This window comes from Macaca nemestrina, chromosome 1 (genome assembly GCF_043159975.1).
Source record: "Macaca nemestrina isolate mMacNem1 chromosome 1, mMacNem.hap1, whole genome shotgun sequence".
Classification (NCBI taxonomy): Eukaryota; Metazoa; Chordata; class Mammalia; order Primates; family Cercopithecidae; genus Macaca; species Macaca nemestrina.
Window position 1 is genome coordinate 25,551,828 of NC_092125.1, and position 25,258 is coordinate 25,577,085.

The 25,258-nt window shown below is 48.4% G+C and overlaps 1 protein-coding gene across 4 annotated transcripts in view; it reads left to right on the plus strand.

The window, feature by feature from the left end:
* Positions 1-25,258, plus strand: part of LOC105492993 (RCSD domain containing 1) — a 76,605-nt gene that overhangs the window by 47,289 nt on the left and 4,058 nt on the right. For 3 of the 4 annotated variants that reach the window (XM_071075067.1, XM_011760399.3, XM_071075063.1), the window contains 5 exons: positions 6,010-6,111; positions 7,540-7,629; positions 11,807-11,878; positions 15,876-16,079; positions 18,905-19,648. In XM_071075067.1, coding sequence (XP_070931168.1) covers positions 6,010-6,111; positions 7,540-7,629; positions 11,807-11,878; positions 15,876-16,079; positions 18,905-19,648 — 1,212 coding nt within the window. The remainder of the gene's footprint in view (positions 1-6,009; positions 6,112-7,539; positions 7,630-11,806; positions 11,879-15,875; positions 16,080-18,904; positions 19,649-25,258) is intronic. The other variant, XM_071075076.1, reaches the window with a different exon arrangement.

The following is a 25,258-nucleotide window of genomic DNA, read 5'->3' on the forward strand; positions in this document are numbered from 1 at the left end:
CACAAGGAATTTTCTAGTGGGAAAATTATGAGAGGGGTATGTCGCTTTGTAATCTTTGTCTATCTTATTCAGGAATAAAGTGGGAGGCAGATTTGCCTGATGCATTTCACAGCTTGACTTTTCCCTTTGGCTTAGTGATTTTGGGGTCTGAGGTTTATTTTCCTTTCAAGCCCATCCCATCTGCATTCTACACCAAAATGCCCTCCAGGCTCCCACTGGAATAACAGGACCAGTCCCCTCACATTGAGAATGAAAGGCAGATTAGGGTGGCTAAGGAGACAACCCAGACCTCAGTCTTTGGGCCTCTTCTCTTCCCTATTCTCTATTTCCTCTGACTTTGTGCAGTCCTGTAACATCAACTACCATCTCTAGCTAGTGACTCTCCAAGTTTGGTTTCTGGCCTGAAACACTTCTCTGAACTCCAGACTTGGGTATATATTCAACCTCCTGCACTGCATCTCCACTTAGATGTCTAATAGACATGTCAGACTTTCATGACCAAGAAAGAACTATTCATTGCCCACCTAGCCCCACCCACTCCTCTCTCCCCAACATGGCTTTCCAACCCAGAAGCAAATACCCCATGCATCCTGTTATCCAAGTCAAACCCTCAGGAGTCATCCATGATTCTTCTCTTTCCTTTGCTCACACCCATGCATTGGTAATTCCTGGCAGCCTGACCTTCAAATCCCATCCGCCTGCACAAGCCCGGTTCACTCCCGTACCCACTCTCAGCTGGACTGCCGCCAGCACCTGCCTCTGCTCACCCTCTTCCACTCCTGTCCCTCCTCCACAGACAGCCCCTTGATGTGTGATTCAGGTCACATCCCTCCTTGAAATCCTCCAAATGACATCCCGCTGGCTCAAGATAAAACACAAACTGCGTGCTCTGGTCCATGAGGCCCAATGTAGCTGGCCTCACACCACCTCTCGCATCTTCCCGCCCCCTCTTGTCCCTGCCACCCTTCTCTTTTCTCTGCCTCTCAACCTTTGTTTCTGTCTGTGCTTCTGCTCAGAACAATTTTCCTTTTCTCTTTGCCCCAACTGGGATTCAACTCATGTGCTCTCTCTTCAGAGATGTCTTTCCACATTCCCATAAAATAAGTGCCCTGTTTTATTTTCTTCATAGAATATAACAAAGTATCTTATGGTTTCGCTGTGTGCCTGTTTATTGCTGAAGTAGCAACTTCTGAAGGGCAAGGACTGTCTTGTTCACTGATGTATCTCAGGGCCTAGACCAGTAAATGTCTATTAACAAGAGACTGAGTAAGTTAACTCTTCCAGTAAAGGTACAGAGTTAGTACAGCATGTTGGTGTGGAAAGAGCTAGAACTTTGGAATCCAGAAAATTCTCATGCCTGCACTTACTGACTTGAATAGTAAGTTACTTAGCAACTCTGGGCCCCAGTTTCCTCTTTTAGAGAGGTAAGAATTGTAGAAAATATATCGAAGGCTGTAAGGACAGTGCCTCTCACATAGGAGGTACTCTGATAGACAAGTAGGTCAAAAGACCTACCTGGTTCCCAGTCCAGAACCTTTTCCCTCCTTCTAGGATGGTAATGGTCAAACATTGGGATAAATTGAAGAACTAGAGATAAGTAAGGACATAAAGGAAGATTCTAGAGTCATTGCAGTATTTCAGAGAGACTCTGTGGTGGTCCTTTGGAAGTGATGGTTTAAGCATGGTCACACTGGAAGGGGTGATCCCCTTCAGTTCTGGAGGTGTGAAGAAGCAAACATACCTCAGACCTTTGAGGCTCTGGGCTCTAGCCTATTTCTGGTGAGAGAGAGAAACTTCCTTTTAGCTAAGAGCATAGTTCTTCCAGCCCCATGCTGGGCTCTCTCACTGCATCTTCTCTTAAACTGTAGATGATGAGGCCTTCCCTGGTGCCTTGTTTCCCTAAACCATAGCCCAAAGGCTGGGAGATACTGAGACCTTGGACCAGCGTAGAGGGTGGAGAGACAGGGCAGAGCCTAGGAAGCAGGTAGAGCCTAGTCTGGCCTGTACATAAAGGTCTCATTATGTGGATGGTCAGCAGCATCCAAATTGTGTTTACGCAACATGGCAACAGTGGAGGGGAAGTTCCATGCTGTCCAGACAAAGGGGCTCCTCAGTTCTCAGAAGAAAGTCCCATAGAAATAGAAAGTAAACACCAGAGGTGATTTTCTCCTGGCCTTGGCAAAGTCAGACCAGACAGTAACCAAAGGCATGGTTTCCGAGTTACCTGGCATGGCCCAGCTGGAAGGTAGCAGGGAGGGCTTCGTAAGCAAGGCCTGGGCCCAGGAAGATGGAGTGCAGGCCTGCGATCTGTAAAGACAAGTGTGAGCTAAAGCAGGGCACAAAGGGAGATGAGTACAGAAAACAGATCTAAGACATGGAAAATGGCCCAAGAAGAAAGGACAAGCTAAAGTCAAGGCAATGACCAAGACCTAGAGGGTAGGTGCTGGCAGGGGAGGGACTTACATCTGGGTATGGTCCGCAGGGGTGAGTTGAGGGTGTCAGTGACTCTGGCAGCAGGCCCCAGGTCCTGACACCAACAGACCAGGTCAGATGGAATGAGGAGGAAGAAACCAACCTTAGATGAGCACTTTTTTTTTTTTTTTTTTTTTTTGAGGCAGAGTCTCTGTTGCCCAGGCGGGAGTGCAGTAGTGCAGTGATGTGAGCATGATTTACTGCAGCCTTGACTACCTGGGCCCAAGCGATCCTCTCTCCTCAGCCTCCTGAGTAGCTGGGACCATAGGCACATGCCACCACACTAGGCTAATATTGTATACAGATGGGGTATCTCTTTATTGCCCAGTCTGGTCTCGAACTCCTGAGCTCAAGAGATCCTCCTGCCTTGGACTCCCAAAATGCTGGGATTCCAGGCATGAGCTGCTGTGCCCAGCCAAGCACATGCTATGTTTCAGGCTCTGTGCTAAGTGCTTTATGGACATCACAGGAACAGAGAAAGAACTTTTAATCCAGAGAGGCTAAGGGTGTCTCAGGAAAGTCTGGGAATAGGTAGAGAAACTGAAGTTCTCAGACCTAACAGTCAAGGTGAGGGTATGGCCTTAGCAAGACTGCCGTGAAGAGTTCCTGGCCCATGGCCGAGGTGGTGTGGCACTGAGCACACTGCAGTGGGGTTAGCAGCTGTACCTGCCAGAATTGCAAGGCAGAAATCCAGGCCAAGCGTCAAACAGGCTGAGCCGCCAGCCCCGATTCATCCCTAAGACCACGCTTCTTCCACTGCACCTATGCAACTCAGAGGCTAATAATAATGGTGAGATTTGTATAGCACTTTACAGTTGCCAAGGCACTTTCACAAACGATGCTACTTAACCGATGTCCATTACTGGAGTCTCAGGAGTTGGAGTCAGATGTTTCACAGATTATCCTGTTTGGTCTGTCCTGTGTGACTCTGGCTGTCACTTGCCTTCTCTGGGTTTAATGTGCCCAGAGGGCAGACGGTAATAATCAATCAGTCTTCCACAAAAGAGGATGGGAAGTGTCTGGAGAGGGGCTGATGGTGAGAGGATCTGCCAAGCTTCAACAAGCTCTGGAGTCCTTGGTCTAAAGAAAACCCATTCACTAGGCTCCAGGAAAACAAACTCAGAGGTATTAGAGTATTTCCTTCAACCCAAATTTTAAGCCCTAAACGCTTCCAGAAACCTCAGAGTTCTCTCACTTCTGAGCCCCTTGCCAAGGCCAGTTTGAGACAGGGAAGTAAGGGAGGAGCTTTTGATTCCTATACAGCTCTATTTTTAACTGGAATTTATCTTCCTGCTCCACCAGCGATTGGCGCCTTTGAAGCTGAGGTAAAGCGCACTGTCAGCAGGACCCAAGCGTAAATAGCAGGGGACAGAGAGACTGATCTGTGATGTGGGCAGGAAGTTAGACAGATGGACAAACCAATCAGCCAGCGTCTTTGCCAAGAACAGCTCAATTAATCACACACTGTCCCCAAGCCTCTCTTCGTTGTTCCATTCTCTGACCTCCTTATGTGGCAAGTGTGAGAGTAAAACGGGTCAGGTCTAGGAGCCCTCCCCAGTGGGGAACTCATTAGGGTGGGGCCCTGCACTCCCCGGTTTTCCCCCAGCATCATGTGGAAATCTGGAATCTTGAATAGAGGTGACTCCTTTTATATCTTTATATGAAATCAGTATTTGGTGTTTAGGCTGGGATGGAGATGAGCTTGAATTAGAGCAACCCACAGTAAACAGGTACTTGTCTTTTCCTCCAGAACAGCCGTTCACAGATCGGAAAGTCCATGGTCCCAGCAGGTCCTTCAAATCCCTAAATGAAGCCTTTTTTTTTTTTTCTTTTAAAGACGGAGTCTCACTGTTGCCCAGTCTGGAGTACAGTGGCGCGATATTGGCTCACTGCAACCTCTGCCTCCCAGGTTCAAGTGATTCTCCTGCCTCAGCCTCCCGAGTAGCTGAGATTACAGGCACACACCACCACACCCAGCTAATTTTGTATTTTTAGTAGAGATGGGGTTTCACCATGTTGGCCAGACTGGTCTCGAACTCCTGACCTCAAATGATCCACCTGCCTCAGCCTCTCAACGTGCTGGGATTACAGGCGTGAGCCACCGTGCCTGGCCTGTCAAAGCCTTCTTCTCAAAGCTTGACCCCATTAACTTAACTTCCCTGCCGGAAGTGGGTGGGAGGTGAGGAGATCTGCCCCTCCTTTGCTCCAAGGGGACAGCGTCTTAGAACGACTAAAGTTATTTACTTTGGAGGGAGCACCCAAATAAGAAAGCTCGGAGATACCACTTTCAGCACAAAAGGAGGGCCATGGAAGTGTGTGTGTGTGTTTGTGTGTGTGTGTTTTTGTGTGGACGAGGGAGTAAGCTCGCTGCTGGAGGGAAGCATCTCTTGTTTTGTAGACCACAAGAGCCAGGGAAAGGCAGAGATGGACTTTCTCAGACAAACTACTGCCCAAATCCTCCCATTTTCAGACTAGAAGTGAGGAGGGGAAGTGACGGGGGAGTTCGAAGTCTGTGTAAGAAATGCTGCCATCGTGGTGACAAAAGACAAAAACCTAATGTCTCTGGGACTGGACATGTAAAAAATCTGATTCAAACCAAGTGGTTATGTAGGCCTCCTATAACAAGGCAGAAATGAACTGGCCATTTCCAGCGTCACCGACTTACTGTGTGTCTTGGTGACAAATGGTACATAAGAATAAATGGTGTCCTGGGGTGCATCTTGGCCTCTTCAGGGAACCTGGAGGCACCTCAATGGAGGGACAGCCACGGTAAACTGATGACCGCACTGGAGGCAAGACTCATCGCCAGTAACAGTAACAACCACCCTTCCAAAGCACTTGCGACGTGCCAGGCCTTGTCCCAGCACTCTGGGTGTATAGCAAATCATTTAATCCACAAAACAACGGATGAGGGATGCGCTACAACCATCCTTGTCAAGGCACAGAAAGGTTAAGCCATTTGCCCCAGGTCCCCAAGCTGGTAAGCGATGGAGCAAGTCAGTACTTGAATCCAGGCAGTTTGGCTCCCATCCACAGTGCTATCTGCTCTCATGTCACTTATTTATTAATTCCACAAATATATACTGAACACTTCTTTACCCATAGCACTCAACTAGGGAACACAAGACACATATATGTGTGTTTCAAGTTCAGTAAAGGGCATTTGCTCACCCTCATTCAGGAGGTAAGGAGACTCGTACACTGTCGCAGACATTATCCTTTGTCAGTGGGGTCGTTGAGGAATGAGAAAATTGGACCCATACTGCCTCTAAGATCCCTGGGCATCCCTCCAGGACAGAACCAGGTTTTGCTCGTCTCCAGGTCCCCAAAGCCACACCCAGGGCTAAGAGCATCGTAGATGTTCACTAAATGTGGTTGACCGAATTTTTTAAGTCCTTGAATGCAGGAGCCCGTTGGATAAGGCTCTTAAAATACCTCATTGTCACAGCATTCCTGCTTGTGGCCACAAAACAAATGCCTTGCATGGCATCTGGTACCCATTTGCTGATGAACTGTTGCTTCTCCTCGATTTGCCAGGAACGACCAGCAGAGACCAATGCCAATGTGGACAATTCAGCGTCCCCCTCGGTGGCCCAGCTGGCCGGGCGGTTTAGGGAGCAGGCGGCTGCAGCCAAGGAGGTGAGTCAGGCAGCTTCAGAGCAGCCTCTTCGGCAGGGGGCAGGAGGAAGGGGAAACCTGGTCAGGCCCAGCAGAGAGGGAGGGAGGAGGCTTGGGAGTTACCAAATTAGGAAGAGAAGCCAAGGGCTGGAGGGGTTTCTCTGAATGTGAGGAATGTCTCATGGCTGCTGTGCCTGGGCAGAATCTGTCCCCACCAGGGTGAGGCTTGCACTGTGGCCAGGAGGGATGAGACACAGGGCAGAGATGGGCATTCGTATCCATTTCCATCTTGATCATCCACCTATACAGACTTAGATCCCACACAGCTGTGCCAGGCCTGGACTGGGGTCAGAACAAAGAAGTTCCTACAGCCAGCTCCTGCCCCGTAGTCAGAGCAAGGCAAGGGTGAGGCAGACTCCAAACTGAGAATTGAGAAAGAAGAGAGGACTTGAAGGAAAGCACATTCAGATGGGAAACCAGGGATCAGGAAGGAAGAGCGTCCGGTCACCAGTAGAATAAAGTATGACAAGGGAGGGTCTTAACTTTGGAGAGATTTGGGCTAGATTTTCTTGAGTCATGCAGTGTGAGAAGCTCATTAGAAGTGAGATGACAGGGCCAAGCACGGTGGCTCACCCCTGTAATTTCAGCACTTTGGGAGGCCAAGGCGGGCGGATCACTTAAGGTTGGGAGTTCACAACCAGCCTGACCAACATGGAGAAACCTCGTCTCTACTAAAAATACAAAATTAGCCTGGCGTGGTGGCACATGCCTGTAATCCCAGCTACTCGGGAGGCTGAGGCAGGAGGATCGCTTGAATCTGGGAGGCAGAAGTTGCAGTGAGCTGAGATTGTGCCATTGCACTCCAGCCTGGGCAACAAGAGCGAAACTCAGTCTCAAAATAAATAAATACATACCTACATACGAAGTGAGAGGAGAGAAGGGTGCCCCAAGGTGGAGAGAAATCTATCATGGCCCCTTGGGGCAAGTGAGTACTTATTTGCCCTGCGTTTTTAAGTGCACTATTTTGGGGTTTTGTTTTCCCATCTGAAAAATCAGGTTCATAATTTCTAGACAGTGTAGGCATGTCATAAAGGATAAAGAAGATAGCATTGATCTCAGGTGCTGGCACTGTCTGAAAACTGAATGTGACTCAGTCAGTGAATCTCAAGTAAAAGAGGACGTTCTAGCAGGAAAGGAAATGGAGCCGAGAGGATGAAAGTCAAAATGGGTAGATGGTAAACAGAATTAATTTAAATAGTAAGCGGGCTGTCCTAATGACATGCAATTCCCTTCCTCCATTCTTAAATATTCCTACACTTCCCTAACATCCTAACATTCCTAAATCCCTAAACCTTCCGGAAACCAGTTTCCACTTCCTTGCTCTTCCTCCCTGTTGCCTGATCAGTGCTCTCTTTTTCTCTGTGTGTCTGTCTGTCGCCCTCCCTCCAGACACCAGCCAGTAAACCAACCCGAAGGAAACCGCCCTGTTCCCTACCCCTGTTCCCCCCCAAGGTAGAGCTGGGCCAGAATGGTGAGGAGGTAAGTGCTGCTGTTGGGGCTCAGACGACACTGTGACGGGTTCTATCGCCTTCTTGGAGGAGGGGGCACCAAACTCATACTTGAAAGCTCAGACTCTATGCGAGGAATGTCTCCATTTCAGAGTGAATCTCCTCTTAAATGTTTCCTGAATCCTTTACTTTGGAGACTAGGTTCCTCCCTGCTCCTTTGTACTGAGGTTCCTTTATGATTTGTCAAGGATAGGAACACTATTTTCCAAGCCTGAGAATTTTAGCAAAGAGAATGGGTCATATATTATTAACAGACCCAATTCAGGAGCCAGGAACGTTCTGTTTTATTCACAGGTCTGACTTAGATGATCTTGGAATAAGGTGTGGAGAAGGGACCTGGAAAGGGGGCTACACTCACATGGGGTAGGACGGAAGCGTGAGAAAACCCCGTGGTTCTGCAACATCCTTGTAAAGCCTGGCTATTGTTCAAGATCACTGGAAGAAAACCAGAGCACACAGGAGGCCTCGTTGCTCTCAGATATAAATAGCCAATGTTACCAACATAATAAAGGCTCTGGTATCATAGATCAGAGCCAGTAATAGGTTCTTAGCCTGCATATTCTACTATCTTTATTTATCTAATTGTAGCTGCAGGAGTGTCTTCTCCACACCTATGCCAGCAACCCATGAAACTTCACTGTGGTCATGGTATGTGCCAGAAATGGATTTGCATGTTCTGTCATCTGACCTGGGAGGCCAACCCCAAAATAAAGCAAGCAAGCCAAAGACAATTTCATCCCCGAATCCCAACCTCTTTCAACAACCTCTTTATTCTCTTCTTCTTTTTGGGGAACCAGCATCCTGACAATAGCCATTAGGTACCCCTATGTGAACTTGGGCAAGCATCTTAATGCCTATAATTTTCTCATCTATAAAGTGAAACAGCTGAAGTAGATCAATGGTTTTCAAGCCTTTTTGTCAACCTAAGGCTTATAAGCAGAAACCCACGAGGTAAAGCAGAAACTCATCGCTGGCCCAGGCCAAGTGAGATGGGGGAGGGGAGGCCTGGAGCCCCAAATGCTCTCAGAATACTCTCTCCCCACTCAACAAGGGTCTTATTCTGGGATGAGAACCCCAAGGAGCACAGTTCAAAAATACTGAGGTTTTCCTTGGGTCTCTTCAAGTGCCAACAATATGATTCTGTGGCTTTATGGGGTCATCAGCCAATGCTGTAACCAAACACATACCAACAACTTCTCTTTCCAGAGGGTCAGCTTCTCCTTGTAACCCTCATCCTCTGGGCTCAGTGTCTCTGTTGCTGTGCAATGGGCTGAGGCTATGGCCACTCAGAGCTTAATATGAGGCTGCCCCCTGATAGCCCAGGCTTGGCCCAGGAGAAGTCACCGCACCATACCGAATCTCTTTTCTTGTTTGTGAAATGAGGACAAAAACACTAACCAGCTAGATCAGGGAGGCTGGCTAGGGAAGTTTTATCCCCTGGAGTAAAGGCACAGGGAGTTAGGCTAGTGATTGGGTTAAATAACTCCATCCTGGCAGCTCTGTGGAAATGCATTCGCAGGTTTCACCCCATGGGGCACGTCACCCAGAAGTTAAATGGCTTATAATGGCCAAGGGCTGGATAAGTCCAAGGGTGGATTTTAGAAAGTCCTGCCTGGAATGACAAGCTGCTCGCACATTGAAAGGACACTACCTCCAGGGATCAATGACTTTTTGTGGCCTCCAAATTCACATAGAAATAAAATGAGCAGCCAGCTTTGTCTTACAGGGCTAATTGGAGGCTGCTGTCCACAATTTCTCCTTCCAAACTCCTGTAGCTCAGCCTGCAGAGGTCCTAATGCTGGGAACCTTGGGGGCCTGCAGGGAGGGCCCCAGTCAGGCTACCCCTCGGTTCCCAATGCACAGTGCCAGAAATTTCGTCCCTGCCCCGCTATGCTTGCTCAGGTCTGAGACAGCGGGGTCAGCCCCCTGACAGCACCTGCTGACTGCAGGACCCCTCCTGATGGGGGTTACCCCTCTCTAGAAGAACCAGCCAAAGGGTGTTTAATGCAGTCACAGATCCTACCTCCTCTACTCAGAAAAGTTCGAAAAGCATTCCCATCTGAAAATTAGTCCGTAGTTTCTAGACGTGGTAAGAATGTCATGTAGATAAATCTATATATATACATATATAGGGATGGAAAGCTGGTTTTTCCTCCACCAATTGTTAGTCTCAGCCACTTGCCTGAAGCCCCTTGTTAAACTGTAAAGGAAATGATGCCGCCTGCTGTCATTTCTAGGAACTGCACTAGAGGCTCTTTAGGATTCTTTCTGCTTTGCAATTCAAATCAATAGGGTTTTATGGAGCATCAGCTGGGTCCCCAGTACTATACTGTGGTTAAGGGGCAGAGTCCACTGAATTTCCACAGATTTCAGAAGACAGTGGTCAGCTGGGGAAGAGAAGAACTCATAGTATTACGTGAAGTGAGCTTTATCAGCAAAATTGTTGCTACAGTCTCTAAAAGTTTCTCTGAAAACCCCAGCCCATCTGAAATTTCCCTGTAAAGCACAGAAACTAAGGACACTTCCACTGTAGCTGGAAGCTCTTTATACTTTTTATAGATAAAAAGCTCCTTGAAAGACTGCTATAGGAACATACCCGACATTGAAGACACATGGAGGCAGAGGCAGCAGGAGTCCTTAGAATCATTTATTCCTGCCCAGCTGCATCTTGGTAGAGGAGGCTGAAGCCAGGGGTATCGTCTGGCTCCTGCCAAAATTAGAATTAGAAGGAGTGGGGATCTTGTGAGTACAGCCCATGCTCTCCCTTGGTGTTGGGCTGTAAAAAGATCACGAGCAGTTCAGTTGAGTGAGCCTCCCTCCTTCCATCCCTAAAATACAATCATCTCACATCATAAATATCTCAGAATCTTTCTAAGAGATCAGTGTGGTTCCTCTTCTTATGGTTCAGGTAAATTAGTACATTGGGTCAAGGAGCAGATCATACACACTGGTCTCCAAACTATCGGGAGATCCTTTCTTTGCCTTGGCCTCTGTCCCACCACATGGAAGTCATCCTCTTCCTTTTCTTCATCATCATCCTATCACTGTCACCATTCCCACATATTTGTGGGGATTTTATGCAAAACAGAGGTAATATTTTTACGTGATATAGATCCCAAAGGCAGACAAGATTCCTGGCATACATTCGTCACAAAAATATCTACAACTAACAGAGAATATGTGTGATTATGTAGCACATGTATTAGCCACGGACTGCTCCTGCGGCCGAGACTGAATCATGCTCATCTTTCTATGACCCACACAATGTCTGGAACGTAGTAAATGGTTACTTGATTAAAAAAAATATTAAGGCTGGGCGCGGTGGCTCACGCCTATAATCCCAGCACTTTGGGATGCCGAGATGGGTGGATCACCTGAGGTCAGGAGTTCGAGAGCAGCCTGGCCAACATGGTGAAACCCTGTCTCTACTAAAAATACAAAAACTAGCCGGGCATGGTGGTGCATGCCTGCAATTCCAGCTACTTGGGAGGCAGAGGCAGGAGAATTGCTTGAACCCAGGAGGTGGAGGTTGCAGTGAGCCAAGATTGCGCCACTGCATGCCAGCTTGGGCAACAAGCAGGACTCCGTCTCATAAAAAGAAAAAAAGAAGAAAAAAAAGAATATTCAACATTTTGGAAAATCGTAATTTATAAATCATGCCATCAATGGGATTTTCCAAAATATCACTGGGTCCAGGGAGGAATTCCAGTCTGACCTCTGTCATCCTGGTCTGGTTTCTTGTTGTGTGTGTGACAAACAGGATGGTCATTTTTGCCCTTTATCTTTGAAATTCCCCAAATTGTTGATTCACAGTGTTGAAGGTCATGAGGTGAAGATCTTGCTCAGACATAGTTTTCCCTCAAAATGACAATGAAGTCACTCTTCCTGGGAGAGACCTTCTGTATTGAGGACTTCGGTGCTGACTTCTCTGATCTGATTGGAAGATGTTGCTGTGGTGGGATGAGGGAGGGAGGGAGGGGGAAAGTCCACATCACCCAGGCCCTGATGAGGTATGTGGGCTACTGAACTAATGAGAAAGTGGCAACACCAGCTTCTCTTCTCCTTCTGCCTGTGGCTTCCGGGTTCCAACCAGAACCCCACTTTCCTCACCTTACTTATCTGGTTGTTTTGGTTGATTTGCCCCATAGAAATCACCACCCAATGCGAGCCACCCTCCTAAGTTCAAGGTCAAGAGCTCGCCTCTGATTGAGAAGCTTCAGGTAAGTGCAAAATTCATTGTCCATTGCTACCTTTTATCTAATTCCACTTCTTATCCAAAATTTGCATGACTTTGAGGCTCATCGGGTAGCCCATGTGTCACCTGGATAATTGACCCCAATAATCAGCCAGTAATCAAATTGTAGTAAACCATGAGGATCTCACAGCCCTGCCTGAGGGAAAAGAATTAACATAAGGACCACATCAAGCATAAACTCATGTATTTGACATTTAGCGGGAGTTGATGGATAATGGGATGCCTCAAGAGTCTTTATGCGACTGGGCTCACGCCTATAATCCCAGCTCTTTGGGAGACTGAGGCTGGAGGATCACTTGAGCCCAGGAGTTCAAGACCAGCCTGGACAACATAGTGGGACACCATCTCTACAAAATATTTTAAAATTAACCAGGCATGGTGATGTGCATCTGTAGTCTCAGCTACTCTGAGGGCCAAGGTGGGAGGATCGCTTGGGCCCAGGAGGTTGAGGCTGCATTGAACGGAGGTCGCTTCACTACACTCCAGCCTGAGTGACAGAGCAAGCTCTTGTCTCCAAAAAAGAAAAGAAAAGAAAAAAAAAAGAGTCTTATGGGAAAGGACACCATAGTTGCAAGAAACATTTCCAAAATAGCCAAGCCCTCTCTCCCAAGGCCTGAATGCAAGCCACACACCATTTCAGCCCTGCATAGGGCTGGTGTTCAGCTGCTGCACACTGTACCAGTATGGACAGATTTGTTGTTTGGGAAGCATGCTGTCCAACCCCTCCACCAGTAATCCTGTGTGCCCAGAGCCCTCGCCCACCATGCCCAGGGCTGGTTGGCTCCCTGGGACTGTAATTAAGCGGAAGACACTGGCCCTGAGCTCACAGTCTTGTGGAGAGAGAGCTTTCACAGGTGATATAATAAAAGGAGCTAATGCCAGAGATCTCCACGGTGGGTCACTGCCCAGCTCCTGCTGCTCGAGACCAGGGTTTCTCAGCCTTGGTATTACTCGAGCTGGATAGTGTTGTTGCAGGGGCTGTCCTGTGCACTGCAAGATGTTTAGCAGCATCCCTGGTCCTACCCACTGATGCCAGTAGCACTCTCCAACAAGTTGTGACAATGAAAAATGTCTCTAGACATTGCCAAATGTCCCCTGGGGGCAAAATCGTCTCCCATCTCCGACCCCAGGTGAGACCCACCATTCTAGAATTTCAGAGCAAGAAGAGAATGGAGTGGCCCAGAGTAATTAATGAATGTCTTATGAAACACCTGTGTCCTGAGCCCGTCCTTAAGGGATGGGTGGCTGAAAAGGAGGGAGGAAGATGTTCCCCGTGGAGGAATGGCAGAAGCTAAAGTGCAGAGGAGAGGTAGGTATGTTATGTCCAGGCGGGGGCTATAGGAGAGGCTCCTGTTTTCACCCCACCCTCTTTCCAACCACCCAGGAGAAGGAACAAGGCTCTTGTGCGCTGTAGCCTCCCATCCAGGCTCACCTAAGAGCACTGGCTCACCAACTTCATTCTGAAGGCATCAAAGGTGTCAAGACGAATAGCCACAGCCTCTGTAGTTCCCAGCCATGGAAGAGCCTAGAGATTTGGATCCCAGCCTGATTGGGGGTTAAGGCAAGCATCTCTGGTTTCTGGCCATGAGCCTACCCTGTGGAAGGTGGGGAGGGCTCTGCAGTGTCTACCTGAAATTTAATTCAAGCTGAGAAGCCCTCCACCCGGCTGCAGGAATAGGGTGGTGCTACCTGTCACTCTGGGAGACTGCAGGGCCCCTAAATATGTAACAGGGATCTCTCAGAAGGGATCCCAGAACTCCAGCACCCCTCCTAGCATCCAGCTAAGGGATGCAGCCCCAGACTCTTACCTCTGGCTCCCTGCAGCCCACCCTAGTCCTCATTCAAGTGCCAGAAACCAGTTACCAAATGTTGTGTACCCTGTAGTTTTGGACCCATTCCTTTTTCCAGGCATTAGTGAGTCTTTTGGGGAAACACAACAACTTGAGAATGTGGTTTGGATGTCTAGCTGTTCAATCTCATTGAGATTGTCAGCAACAGAACGACAACTTAGCCAAATCTCACAGGAACCTTACTTTCTTGGGAATATGTGGGAGAAAGAGCTAAGAAATGCATCACCAGCTAGATTTTCTTCTAACTATTCTACTGAATGAATTGTGAACTAGGGGTTTTCTTTTTTAGGATAGTCCAAAATTCACAACTCAACTTTTCTGCTGACTGTCAACATCCATTTTATTTGCAAGCAGTCTTACAGAGGGAATTTCTCTGCTTGAAATTTAGAGAAGGGCATTTCCTTTAAGGTCCAGTGAACCCCCTCTGCCATGAAGCCCTCTCAATCATGCTAGCACATCAACCTGCACAGCAACTATGCTGCAAATCCTTCCCTGGTACTCCCCATATACTGCCTTTTTTTTTTTTTTTTTTTTTTTTTTTTTGAGACAGGGTCTTGCTTTGCTTTGTTGCCCTGGATGGACTCAAACTCTCAGACTCCAGGGCTCAAGCAATCCTCCCACCTCAGCCTCCTGTGTAGTAAGAATTACAGGCACACACCACTGCACCCAGCTTCATATGCTGCTTTTTGACATAGTTTGGGCTAGTATGCTATTTAACTTTCGTATTTTATATCTTGAACTGTTACCATGACTCAGTCTTGTCTGTATGATACCTTCTTTCTTAAGATCACAATGAAAACACTAACACCCTTCTAAACGTGTGCAATGCTTTCAAGTCTACAAGTCCTAAAATATACATAGGAGGTTTCCAGGACAGCAGAGTCTGGCTGGTGGGAGGTGGGAAGGTGGCCAAGGGGAGCCGGGAGGGAGAGGGTGTGAGTGTGGGGCAGGAAAGAGTACACAGGGACCAGACAGAAAAGACTTTGGAAGTCAGGACAAGAGGTTTGGACAGACAAAGAATCTGAGATTCAGAAAGGCTGTTGGACTTGTTGAAGGCCTGAAGGTCACACTGCTACTGAAAGATCCAGTATTTAAAGTGAGATCTGTCGGTGTGGAAAACCCATGAACTTCCCATTGCACCGTCTGCCCCTCACACTCCGTCCCTTCTCTGTGAAGTCTCAAAGTGGCTCTGTCTCCTGGTTCGGCACTGCCACAGGGTCTGCGGGATGCAGCTCTGCGGTGATTCAGGAATGCCGAGGGCAGGAGAAGCGCCCCTAGATGGCCTTAAAGAGGATTGGACACTCACGCACGTTCCCCCCGTGGACACCTTCGGGCATCTGGGACCATCTGCCTCCTCCCCAACCAAACTCAAGACTCCCTGAGGCTTTCGTTACCTCTGGGTGACTCTCCCATTTGGCCACCTTTCATTTTGATCGGGTCATACCTGTACCTTGATACCCCAAGTGGTGGCTCATACTATGGTGTGTCCTGCTGCCTTCTTCCTAGAGGAGCTCAGCGGCCTACTGTGTTCACCGCTCTGCCATCTGTTAAGAAGGAACCTGATACCTGGAGGCTGAGGGAGAATCAGACCCGGTGTGAATCTCAGGGCAGATCCCTTAGCCACTTTCTTGATTGTGCAATGAGAACACAGCTGAACGTGTGGGGTTGCTGTGGAGGACACGGCTACCTGTGCCCGGCAATAGTAGGCACCCAGTGGGAGTGAGTACTATTGACTCTGATGAGAAAGGCGATCACAGAGCCTGACTTCCTGTGAGATTCTGGCACCACAGGTGCTCCTGGCAGCTGCTGCTTCGCCACTTTGTTGATAAGTTGGGCTTGTTCTGGGACATTTTTGTTGGATCCTCATCAGTGCTGGCTGAGCATTTTGGAATGCAGCCTGTGGCAAGCCAGGTAGCGGAAGGAGGACAGAGTAGGTGATGCTTTCCAAGAGCAGGCGGTGATGGGACAGTGGATAATGGATTGGGAATTAGCATGAAAAGCCGGGTGTTACCTAGTCTCAACCAGGCCTGAGGCCAGGTAAGCGACAAGCTAAAGTAGAGGCTCTCATCTTCTCCCCAGTCCTATTTGAAGTTTTTCATCTTTCCTTGACAGGCCAATTTAACCTTTGACCCAGCTGCTCTGCTGCCTGGGGCCTCACCCAAGAGTCCTGGACTCAAGGCCATGGTGTCACCGTTTCATAGCCCACCTTCTACCCCCAGTAGCCCTGGTGTGCGATCTCGGCCCAGCGAGGCAGAGGAGGTGCCTGTCAGCTTCGACCAGCCCCCTGAAGGCAGTCATCTGCCCTGTTACAACAAGGTAAATTCTAGCTCCAGATTATGGCAGTGTGTCTGTGGAAATGTGGACTCTGGCACCCCTGAATTTTCTCTACCCTTTTGTCCTGAGGAAAGGAGGAAATGTTCGGAGTTATTCTCAGAGCTGCGTTTTAACCCAAGTGAAATTTCTCCCCTCCTTTGCAAGTGATTCCTGAACTAGGATAACCTTCCTTGACTGACTGGCTCATCTTCTCTCCCTATAACTATGCCATTCGGCCCCAAGACAAGCTTGGGGGATGGTGTGCTCTCTCCTTTGCGGAGAGAGGTATGGAAATTCACGACTGATCCCAGCTGTATGGTTCATTAATGTCAAAAGCTGAACACAAAAGCTAAAGGCCTGATCAGTGATTCGCACAGAATGCTGGGCAGCATCCCTAGAACTCCAAAACATCCTGTCTGGCCTGGTGTGAATAGTCCTAAGTGTCCCAGTGTGGACTCAAATCATTCTTCCTGCAGCTTGGCCCAGTTAAAGAACATCCAAACTGTTCCCTTTGCAAAAATGACACGGCAGGGTGCATTTCTACAGATGCAACCCTGGTCCTCTGTGTGAGCTTTCATCACATCCCTGGCCCTGCTGGGAGGAAGTAAGGATCAGAGGTACGGGCCAAGCAGGTAGCCAACAAATGTGGGCCAGGGCCAAGCAGGAGCCAAGACTTCTGGGGGTCTGGTGCCAGGGAATGCTAAATGGGTGCAGCTTTAAAATTAATGATGGAGAAATGAGATCTTCTAGGCCATTCTAGGAAGTCCAGCTAGCAAAAAAAAAAAAAAAAAAAAAAAAAAGTCAAATGTGTAAAAACAGGGAGGGCTCAAGGAAATAAACTAGTGGTAAGGAGGGGTTCGGGCAGGCTTGAGCCTGTGGGCTAGGGGCAGAGTGGAAGTTCCCCAGCCAGGGTGATGGAGACCCCTGAAGGCAGAGAGGAACCTTCCCAGAGAGCCACCTTCTCACAGGGTAAGACAGGGAGGGAGGAGCTGCTACCTGGTCATAATGCCTGGAGGCTTCGGCCTTCTGACAGCAGCAAGGGGAAGTGATTTTGGAACCCTGCTGGTCCTAAGGGCTGGGGCCTTGATATCTTCCAGAGCTGACCCCATCATGGTCTCAGGAAAGGGCTTGGGAGGCCCTGATAAACCAAGTATTCATTCCAAACCTCATAGATGGGGAACCAGGATTGACAAATACCAAAATGTAAATCAGTGGGAAAATAACATTTACAAAAATTTATTTTACAAACTAATTATTTTGTTTTGTTTTGTTTTGTTTTGTTGAGGCAGGGTCTTCCTCTGTCACTCAGGCTGGAGTGCAGTGGTGAGATGTTGGCTCATAGCAAGCCCCACCTCCTGGGCTCAAGCAAGCCTCCTAGTAGCTGGGACTACAGGCACGCACCACCACGCCTTGTTTTGTTTTTTTTTGTAGAGACAGGGTTTTGCCATGTCTTCAACCAGCTCCTGCAGCTTCTGGGCTCAAGTGGTCCGCTGCCTATGCCTCCCAAAGTACTAGGATTACAGGCGTGCACCACCACGCCCAGCCCACTTACATACTAATTTTTAAAGGATGCATCACTCCAGTAGATAGGGTATCTGATGTGAACATTTCCATTGCACCTTTGACTAAGTCTGATGAGCTGAGAAGAGGCCCGATTCTGAGATTCACATGCTCCCCAGAGATACCACCTTCAGGCAGCTCTGCTGGTGCTCCTGGGGAACAGCTTCTGACCGTGGTGGACCTGAGTTCCAGAAGCAAAGGAATCTGGCTGCTCAGGTTTCCCAGTATCAGCCAGCTTCATGGGGGATGGGAAGGGCACAGTCAGGCAAGAGAGGAAGCTAGTCACCAGGTGTCCAGCTCAGCACTCCTGAGGTCCCTGCACCAGGACCTGACCGTCAGCAGGTCTCTAACACTCTTCTTGGTGCGATTCATCTTTGTCAAAGTATAATTTTCAAAAGTTCAATTTTCAAATTTTTCAAAATTTTACAGTGCAGTAAAATCATAAGTTATCTTTTTTACTGGATAGAAAGCATTTTTGCATCTTCACAAGATAAAAATCTGACTCTTACGCAAAATAGAGAAAGATTTTATTCAACATGTCAATTTATGAGGAAACTTGTAAGATGGTAAAACTTACTGAAACAGCATTTGAAGAACTGGTTATTTATAGACAATTAGACAATTTCTTTTTTTTTTTTTTAATGCAGAGTCTTGCTGTGTTGCCCAGGCTGAAGTGCCGTGGCATGATGACAGCTCACTGCAGCCTCCATCTCCCAGGCTCAAGCTATATTCCCACCTCAGCCTCCCAAGTAGCTAGGACCACAGGCGTGCATCAGCACACCCAGCAAATTTTTCTTACTTTTAGTAGAGATGGAGTCTTGCTATGTTGCCCAGGCTGATCTTGAACTCCTGAGCTCAAGTGATCCTCCTGCCTCAGCCTCCCAAAGTGCTGGATTACATGTGTGAGCCACCATGCCTGGCAGCAATTTTTTTAAGTGTCAGAATAAAATTGCTAAATTAGACACCAAACTGGTTAGTGTTTTACAGTGTAATAACATCATGAGTTTTTGTTTTTGTTTTTTACTTAATGGAGAGCATTTTCATCTTCACAAAATATAAGTCTGCAAGTCACCATGTGATTTCACAATCCCACACGACTCTAACCTATAATAAATAGCAAACAATGATTCGTTCTCCTGGAAAATTAAATGGTCCTTGCATGGACTTGTGAAGCAGTGCACCAGACTGACATTGAAAGCTCATACAGCCCTCCTCTTGGCCTTTTTTTTAATGGATTTTGGATAATTTTCCTTAACACTTTCTTCCAGGTGCGGACGAGGGGCTCAATCAAAAGGCGCCCTCCCTCCAGGCGATTCCGAAGGTCGCAGTCAGACTGTGGGGAACTTGGAGATTTCAGGGCGGCGGAGTCATCTCAGGAGAATGGTGCTAAGGAAGAGGATGGGGATGAGGTGTTCCCATCCAAGAGCAAGGCCCCAGGATCCCCTTCGTCCAGTGAGGGGGCAGCAGGAGAGGGAGTGAGAACCCTGGGGCCCGCTGAAAAGCCTCCTCTGAGGAGGTCACCCAGCAGGACAGAGAAGCAGGAGGAGGACAGGGCCACAGAGGAAGCCAAGAACGGCGAAAAGGCCAGGCGGAGTTCAGAGGACGTGGACGGCCAGCACCCGGCCCAGGAGGAGGCCCCGAAAGCACTCCAGACCTCTGGCCCAGAGGCAGAAAATAGGTGTGGGAGCCCCAGGGAGGAAAAGCCAGCTGGAGAGGAAGCAGAGATGGAAAAGGCTGCAGAGGTGAAGGAGGAGACGGTGCAAAATGAAGAGGCGGGACCTGAACATGAGAGCCAAGAAACAAAGAAGCCGGAGGAGGGAGCTGCAGGGAAGGAGACCCCCCATAGTCCCCCTGGAGGAGTGAAGGGCGGTGATGTCCCCAAGCAGGAGAAAGGCAAGGAAAAACAACAGGAAGGGGCAGTGCTCGAGCCAGGTTGCAGCCCCCAGACCGCCCCTGACCAGCTGGAGACCAGCAGTGAGGTCCAGAGCGAGCGAGCGGTCCCCAGGCCAGAGGTAGGTGGTCTGGCTCGTTCACACGCAGAAGTCAGTGCCAGGACCAGGGAGTGCGTCTGTCACATGCCCTGTTCTGTACATCCCTTCATAAATCAGCTCAATCTGCAGAAACAAAGGTGCCAGGCTCCTGCCTCGTGCCAACTGGTTGGAGAAAGGCTGTTGCTGAGGCTGAGGGGACAAAAGGACACAAAGGGGAAGTGTGTCTTGTGCTCTTGCCAGCTTCTCGCTGACTTGGGAGTTCTGGCAAGCTTCTGGGTGTGTGTGGAATGACCGAGCCTCGGCACGGCTCAGTAACTGAGGCTTTTATGGAAGCCTGCTGAGTGCAGGAGCCTGGGCAGGCTGCTGCAGGGGATCCAGAGATGAAAAAGAAAGGGGAGCTCCTTTCTAAAAATCATCTCAGTTTAGCACATGAGACCAGCAGCTCTTTCACGTGCATAAACAAGGTGGAATTGGGCAGTGGACAGGGGGCATTCCTAGGGAAGCCCAAAGTGCAAGGGTGGCAGAAACAATTTGTGTGTGGATGGGACAAAAAGTTGGGGATGCTTCAGGGCCAAGGTAGCATTTGAGTTGGCCCTCAGAGAAAGAGGCTGTATGTGACGTTGGGACGTTCACTCTCTCTCTCAGGAATTGGGCATCTGCTGCACATGAGGAGGACGGAGTGACTCAGCCCGTGCCCTTCTGCCTAGGCCTGCGCTAACTGGCCCTTTCCCCTACACCCGTCTGCTCCCCACCAACTCCCAGGAAGCCCATCTTGAGCCCACCTATCTATGCTTTAAGAGCAGAACCAGGCCGGGCGCGGTGGCTCATGCCTGTAATCCCAGCACTTTGGGAGGCCAAGGTGGGCAGATCACCTGAGGTCGGGAGTTCGAGACCAGCCTGACCAACATGGAGAAACCCCCATCTCTACTAAAAATACAAAATTAGCCAGGCGTGGTGGCACATGCCTGTCATCTCAGCTACCAGGGAGGCTGAGGCAGGAGAATCGCTTGAACCTGGGAGGCAGAGAGGTTGCGGTGAGCCGAGATTGCGCCATTGCACTCCAGCCTGGGCAACAAGAGCGAAACTCTGTCTCAAAATAAATAAATAAATAAATAAGAGCAGAACCAGCCCTGCAGAGTCCCTAACAATCTCATCAAGTCAGTCACCCACAATTGTTTCCCCCTTCACTTTTGTTAGTGCATTCATTCATGCATGCATTCATTTACTCACACCACTATCAGCTTCCTGCTACAGTAGACTCTTTTCTGGCTTCCTGCTTCCACTTTTTTTTTTTTCCCCTGCCTATATAATCCGTTCTCTGGACAGCAACCAGCAGGTTTGGTTTGTTTTTTAGATCAACTGCTCTTTGCTAAAATTATTCTCCTCTTGTATTAGGGTTGCCATAAAAAAATTACCGCAAACTTGGTGGCGTAAAACAATAGAAATATACTTTCTTACAGTTCTACAGTTCAGGCCTCCAAAATTAAGTTGTTGGCTGGGTTGGTTTCCTCTAGCAGTTTTGGGGGAGAATTTGTTCCTCTCCCCTAAGTTCTGGTGGCTGCCTGCAACCCTTGGAATTCTCCCTTGCCTCCTCCGGCTCCTGGTGGCTGCTGCAATTCATGGCATCTCTTGGCGTATAGATGCACCACTCCAGTCTCTGCCTCCATCTCCATCACATGGCCTTTCACTGTTACTGTGTGTCTCAAAGTCCCCCTCCTCCCTCTTATAAAGATGTCAGTCATTAGATGTAGGGTCCACCCTAAATCCGGAAGGATCTTGTCTTGAGATTCTTAGTTACATCTGCCAAGAACCTCTTTCCAAATAAGGTCACATTCACCGGTACTAGGGGTTTGGATTGGATGTACCCACCTCTCCCTGACTCTCCCCCTCACTGTGCTCCAGCCATGCTGAGGTCTTTTTGTTCTTCAAATACAGCAAGCTCATTCCCACTTCAGAGCTCTATCCTTGCCGTCCCCTCTGTGTGGGACCTTTCTTCTGATCCTTACAGGGCCACTTCTTACCCATGGCTCAGAGCTCAGCTCAGATGGTCCCTTCTCACCGAGGCCTGTCTGTGTCACTCAGTCTAAGCGGACCTCCCTCCACCCCATCAGTTACTCTCTCCCACGATTCTACTTCGTCATCACAGAACACATCACTATTTGAAATTCTCCTGTGTATTTTTTAATTGTCTTTCTCTACTCCTTTTCCTCCCTGCATCTCCAGCACCTGCTACAGAACCTGGAACATAGTAGGTTCTTTAAAAAATCTTTGTTGACTGAGTGAATGAATTTTGAAGGAAGACAGAAATTGACCCAAAAGAAATACTCTCTAATGATAGAAGTACACATATAAGAGGAATTGATGTGTTTAGGGGATCTCCTAGGACCCTCACATTATTCTCACTCATGCTAGATCAGGGAGAAAAATGTCTGAGTCCCAAAGACTCATAAAGTATGACTGAGACCCCTGGGTTAAGTTGTCAGGCAGAGGTGCTCCAGATTTCTTTAACACTTTCCATTCTACGTAAGCAGTCTTTAGATTTAGAATCTTCTGGAACTGAGAGATTCCACCAGCTCTACAGAAGGCAAATACATGCCCCAAACTGTTAGTCCTTTTTGAGGATGAAGTCACTGGGTCCAAGTAGTCACCTGCCAGGGGTTGCCACATCTTATTTTCGGGTTAGGAGACACATGCCTTGCCAGGAGACCTCCCCATTTCACTGACAGCACCTTCCAATCCTGAAGGGTTGAAAAGTCGCGTTGGTTGAAAAGCTAGTAGGGAAGAGGGCTGCTTCAGGGAGGTCTCAGATAGAAGAAGTCTTCCTGCAGGAACTCCAGGAGCTCTGGGGCAGCCTCACTGGTAATCCCTCAAGCCTTGCCACTTCCATATTCCCGACAGAGCCCTGGGCAGAGGAAGAGAATGCCCAGCACCCTCAGGAGCACACTCCTCCCAAACAGGCAGCTCAGGTTGACAAAGAGTAGCTCCACTTCCACCTCTGAATGGAATGAAAGGAATGCTTTTCCTCTTGTCATCTCTGAGATGCCACTTAACCCAATTGCCTAGTTTCTTTTTTTTTTTTTTTTTTTTTTTTGACATGGAGTCTTGCTCTATCACCCAGGCTGGAGTGCAGTGGCACAATCTCAGCTCACTGCAGACTCTGCCTCCTGCGTTCAAGTGATTCTCCTGCATCAGCCTCCCAAGTAGCTGGGATTACAAGCCCGCACCACCATGTCAGGCTAATTTTTGTATTTTTAGTAGAGATAAGGATTTCACCATATTGGCCAGGCTGGTCTTGAATTCCTGATCTCAAGCGATCTGCCCACCTCAGCCTCCCAAAGTGATGGGATTACAGGCGTGAGCCACCACGCCCAGACTAGTCTAGAGAGAGAAAGAAACCAAGGCTCTGAGGAGGACAGGAGTTGTCCATAGTCACAGAGCTCTATCAATGTTGATATATTAGGCACCTGCCCCATCATCAGAATAAACTGCTTACAAAGTACCTGTGCACGTGTGCATAATTTGTTTAATCTGGAAGAGGGCACTGGTTCTCCAGTCCTCCCTGTTCCTCTTAAACCAGGTCAAGGTCAGAATCAAAATGCCTGAGTCACTAGTACAAAAGGAATCATCAGTGAAAACAATTACAAGGTTGACTCCTTGAGTTATAGGCTTCCTGAGGCACCCATGCCTGTCCCAGGTCTTTCCTGGATCCCCCAGAGGCAGCACACACCTCTAAGCAGTTTTCTAACCCCCAACCTAATTCCCATCTTGTTCCTTGGTGGTAGAAATAGATTGATCAGACAAACTAATTATGGTTGCATTCATGCAATCAGCATTTAATAAGCACCCGTTATCCCTACCAGTATGTGAGATACCGGGAGTCAAAAGTGAAAAAGACAGAGGCATAAACAAATAACGACAAGGCAGTGGAATAAATGGGATTCTGCCCTCGAAGGGTGCTATGTGAAGCACAAAGGCAGGAGCAATTTGTTCTTCGAGAGAAAACAGGAAAGTTCCATAAGTACGCCGAAGGCATCAGATGTGTGAAAGCACTATAAAGGGTTCCCTTACTGTTAGGTTGCCCCTCACAAGTGTTTTAACATGTCATGCTGAAAGAAGGAGCCATTGTGGGGATTTCGATCACAGGCAGGCTGGACGTATCAAGTCACTGCACTTAGGATTCTGTTTATAAGGAAAAGTCACCCTGGAAAGAGGGCCCAGAATCAGATACAACTCTAATACTTCAAATAAATTTAGCAAGTGTTATCTGGGCACGGTGGCTCACGCCTGTAATCCCAGCACTCTGGGAGGCTGAGGCGGGCAGATCACTTGAGGTCAGGAGTTCGAGATCAGCCTGGCCAACATGGTGAAACCGTGGCTCTACTAAAAATACGAAAACTAGCCAGGGGTGGTGGTGCGAGCCTGCAGTCCCAGCTACTCAGGAGGCTGAGGCAGGAGAATCACTTGAACCCAGGAAGTGGAGGTTGCAGTGAGCTGAGATCGAGCCACTCCAGCCTGGGCGACAGAGACTCCGTCTAAAAATAAATTTATAAATGTTTTAAAAATAAATAAATAAATGTTTCTCAAACACTCATTATGTATCCAGTATTGTGTAGGGCACTCAGCTATGCCAGAGACTAACTTACCCAAACAAAGACATTCGAAATGTTTGGACATCAAATCTGAGACTTTGTTGTATTAACGATAAGTGCTGACTTCTTAATTGCCTGATTGAATTGCTTTCCAAGTCATTCCCCTTGGTTTCTCAACATTTGATTTGAAATTCTTTTCTCCCTGAGCTGATGAAATACATCCTTCTCTTGAGAATCCCCTACCTTTGTAACTTTGTAGTGTTTACTTTGTTCTTTCTTTCTTCTCCCTCCTGGTTAACTGGCAGGTCAACAGACTCAGTTCTTGGCCCTTATTTCTTCTCAGTTCTCCTGGGGACGCACTCCCTGCATTCCCACCTCCATCATCCCTCAGACACATTAACTGTCCTCCCCAGAGATCCCTCTGCCTCTCCTTCTTCTTCTCCCCTTTCCCCCTCCTCCTCCTTGGCCCTCCCCAGCCCCAAACATGACCAGTGCTTTGTGGGAGCTCAATCAGTAATGGAATTGTGGCAGGGCACAGTCCCTCACACCTGTGATCCCAGTATTTTAGGAAGGCGAGGCATGAGGATCGCTGGAGCCCAGGAGCTGGAGACCAGCCTGGGCAACATGGCACAACCCCATCTCTATGATGATACCAGTGCTAGCCTTTCTTTTCTATCTCTACAATCACAACTCATTCCTAACAGAATTCCTGGTCTCCAGACTCACCCTACACATCATTGCCATATTCTTCTTCCTATAAATACCATAGGTTGTCTGCTCTCCTATCCCAAACCCTTTGATACTGCCCACTGAAAAATGGAGTTCATGCTCCTCCACAGGCTGGGCTTTGCCACCTGCCTAACCTTCGCTGTCTCCACGCCCCTTAACAGCGTGGCTGGGGCTCCAGCCAGCCTGCACCCTGCACCATTCCACAATAGGCAAGGCATCCCCTCATCCAATCCCTCAGCCTCTTTGCCCAAATGCCTGCACTGCCAGCTGAAATTGCCAGCAGTCCACTTAAACCCAGCCCTCACTGGTACCT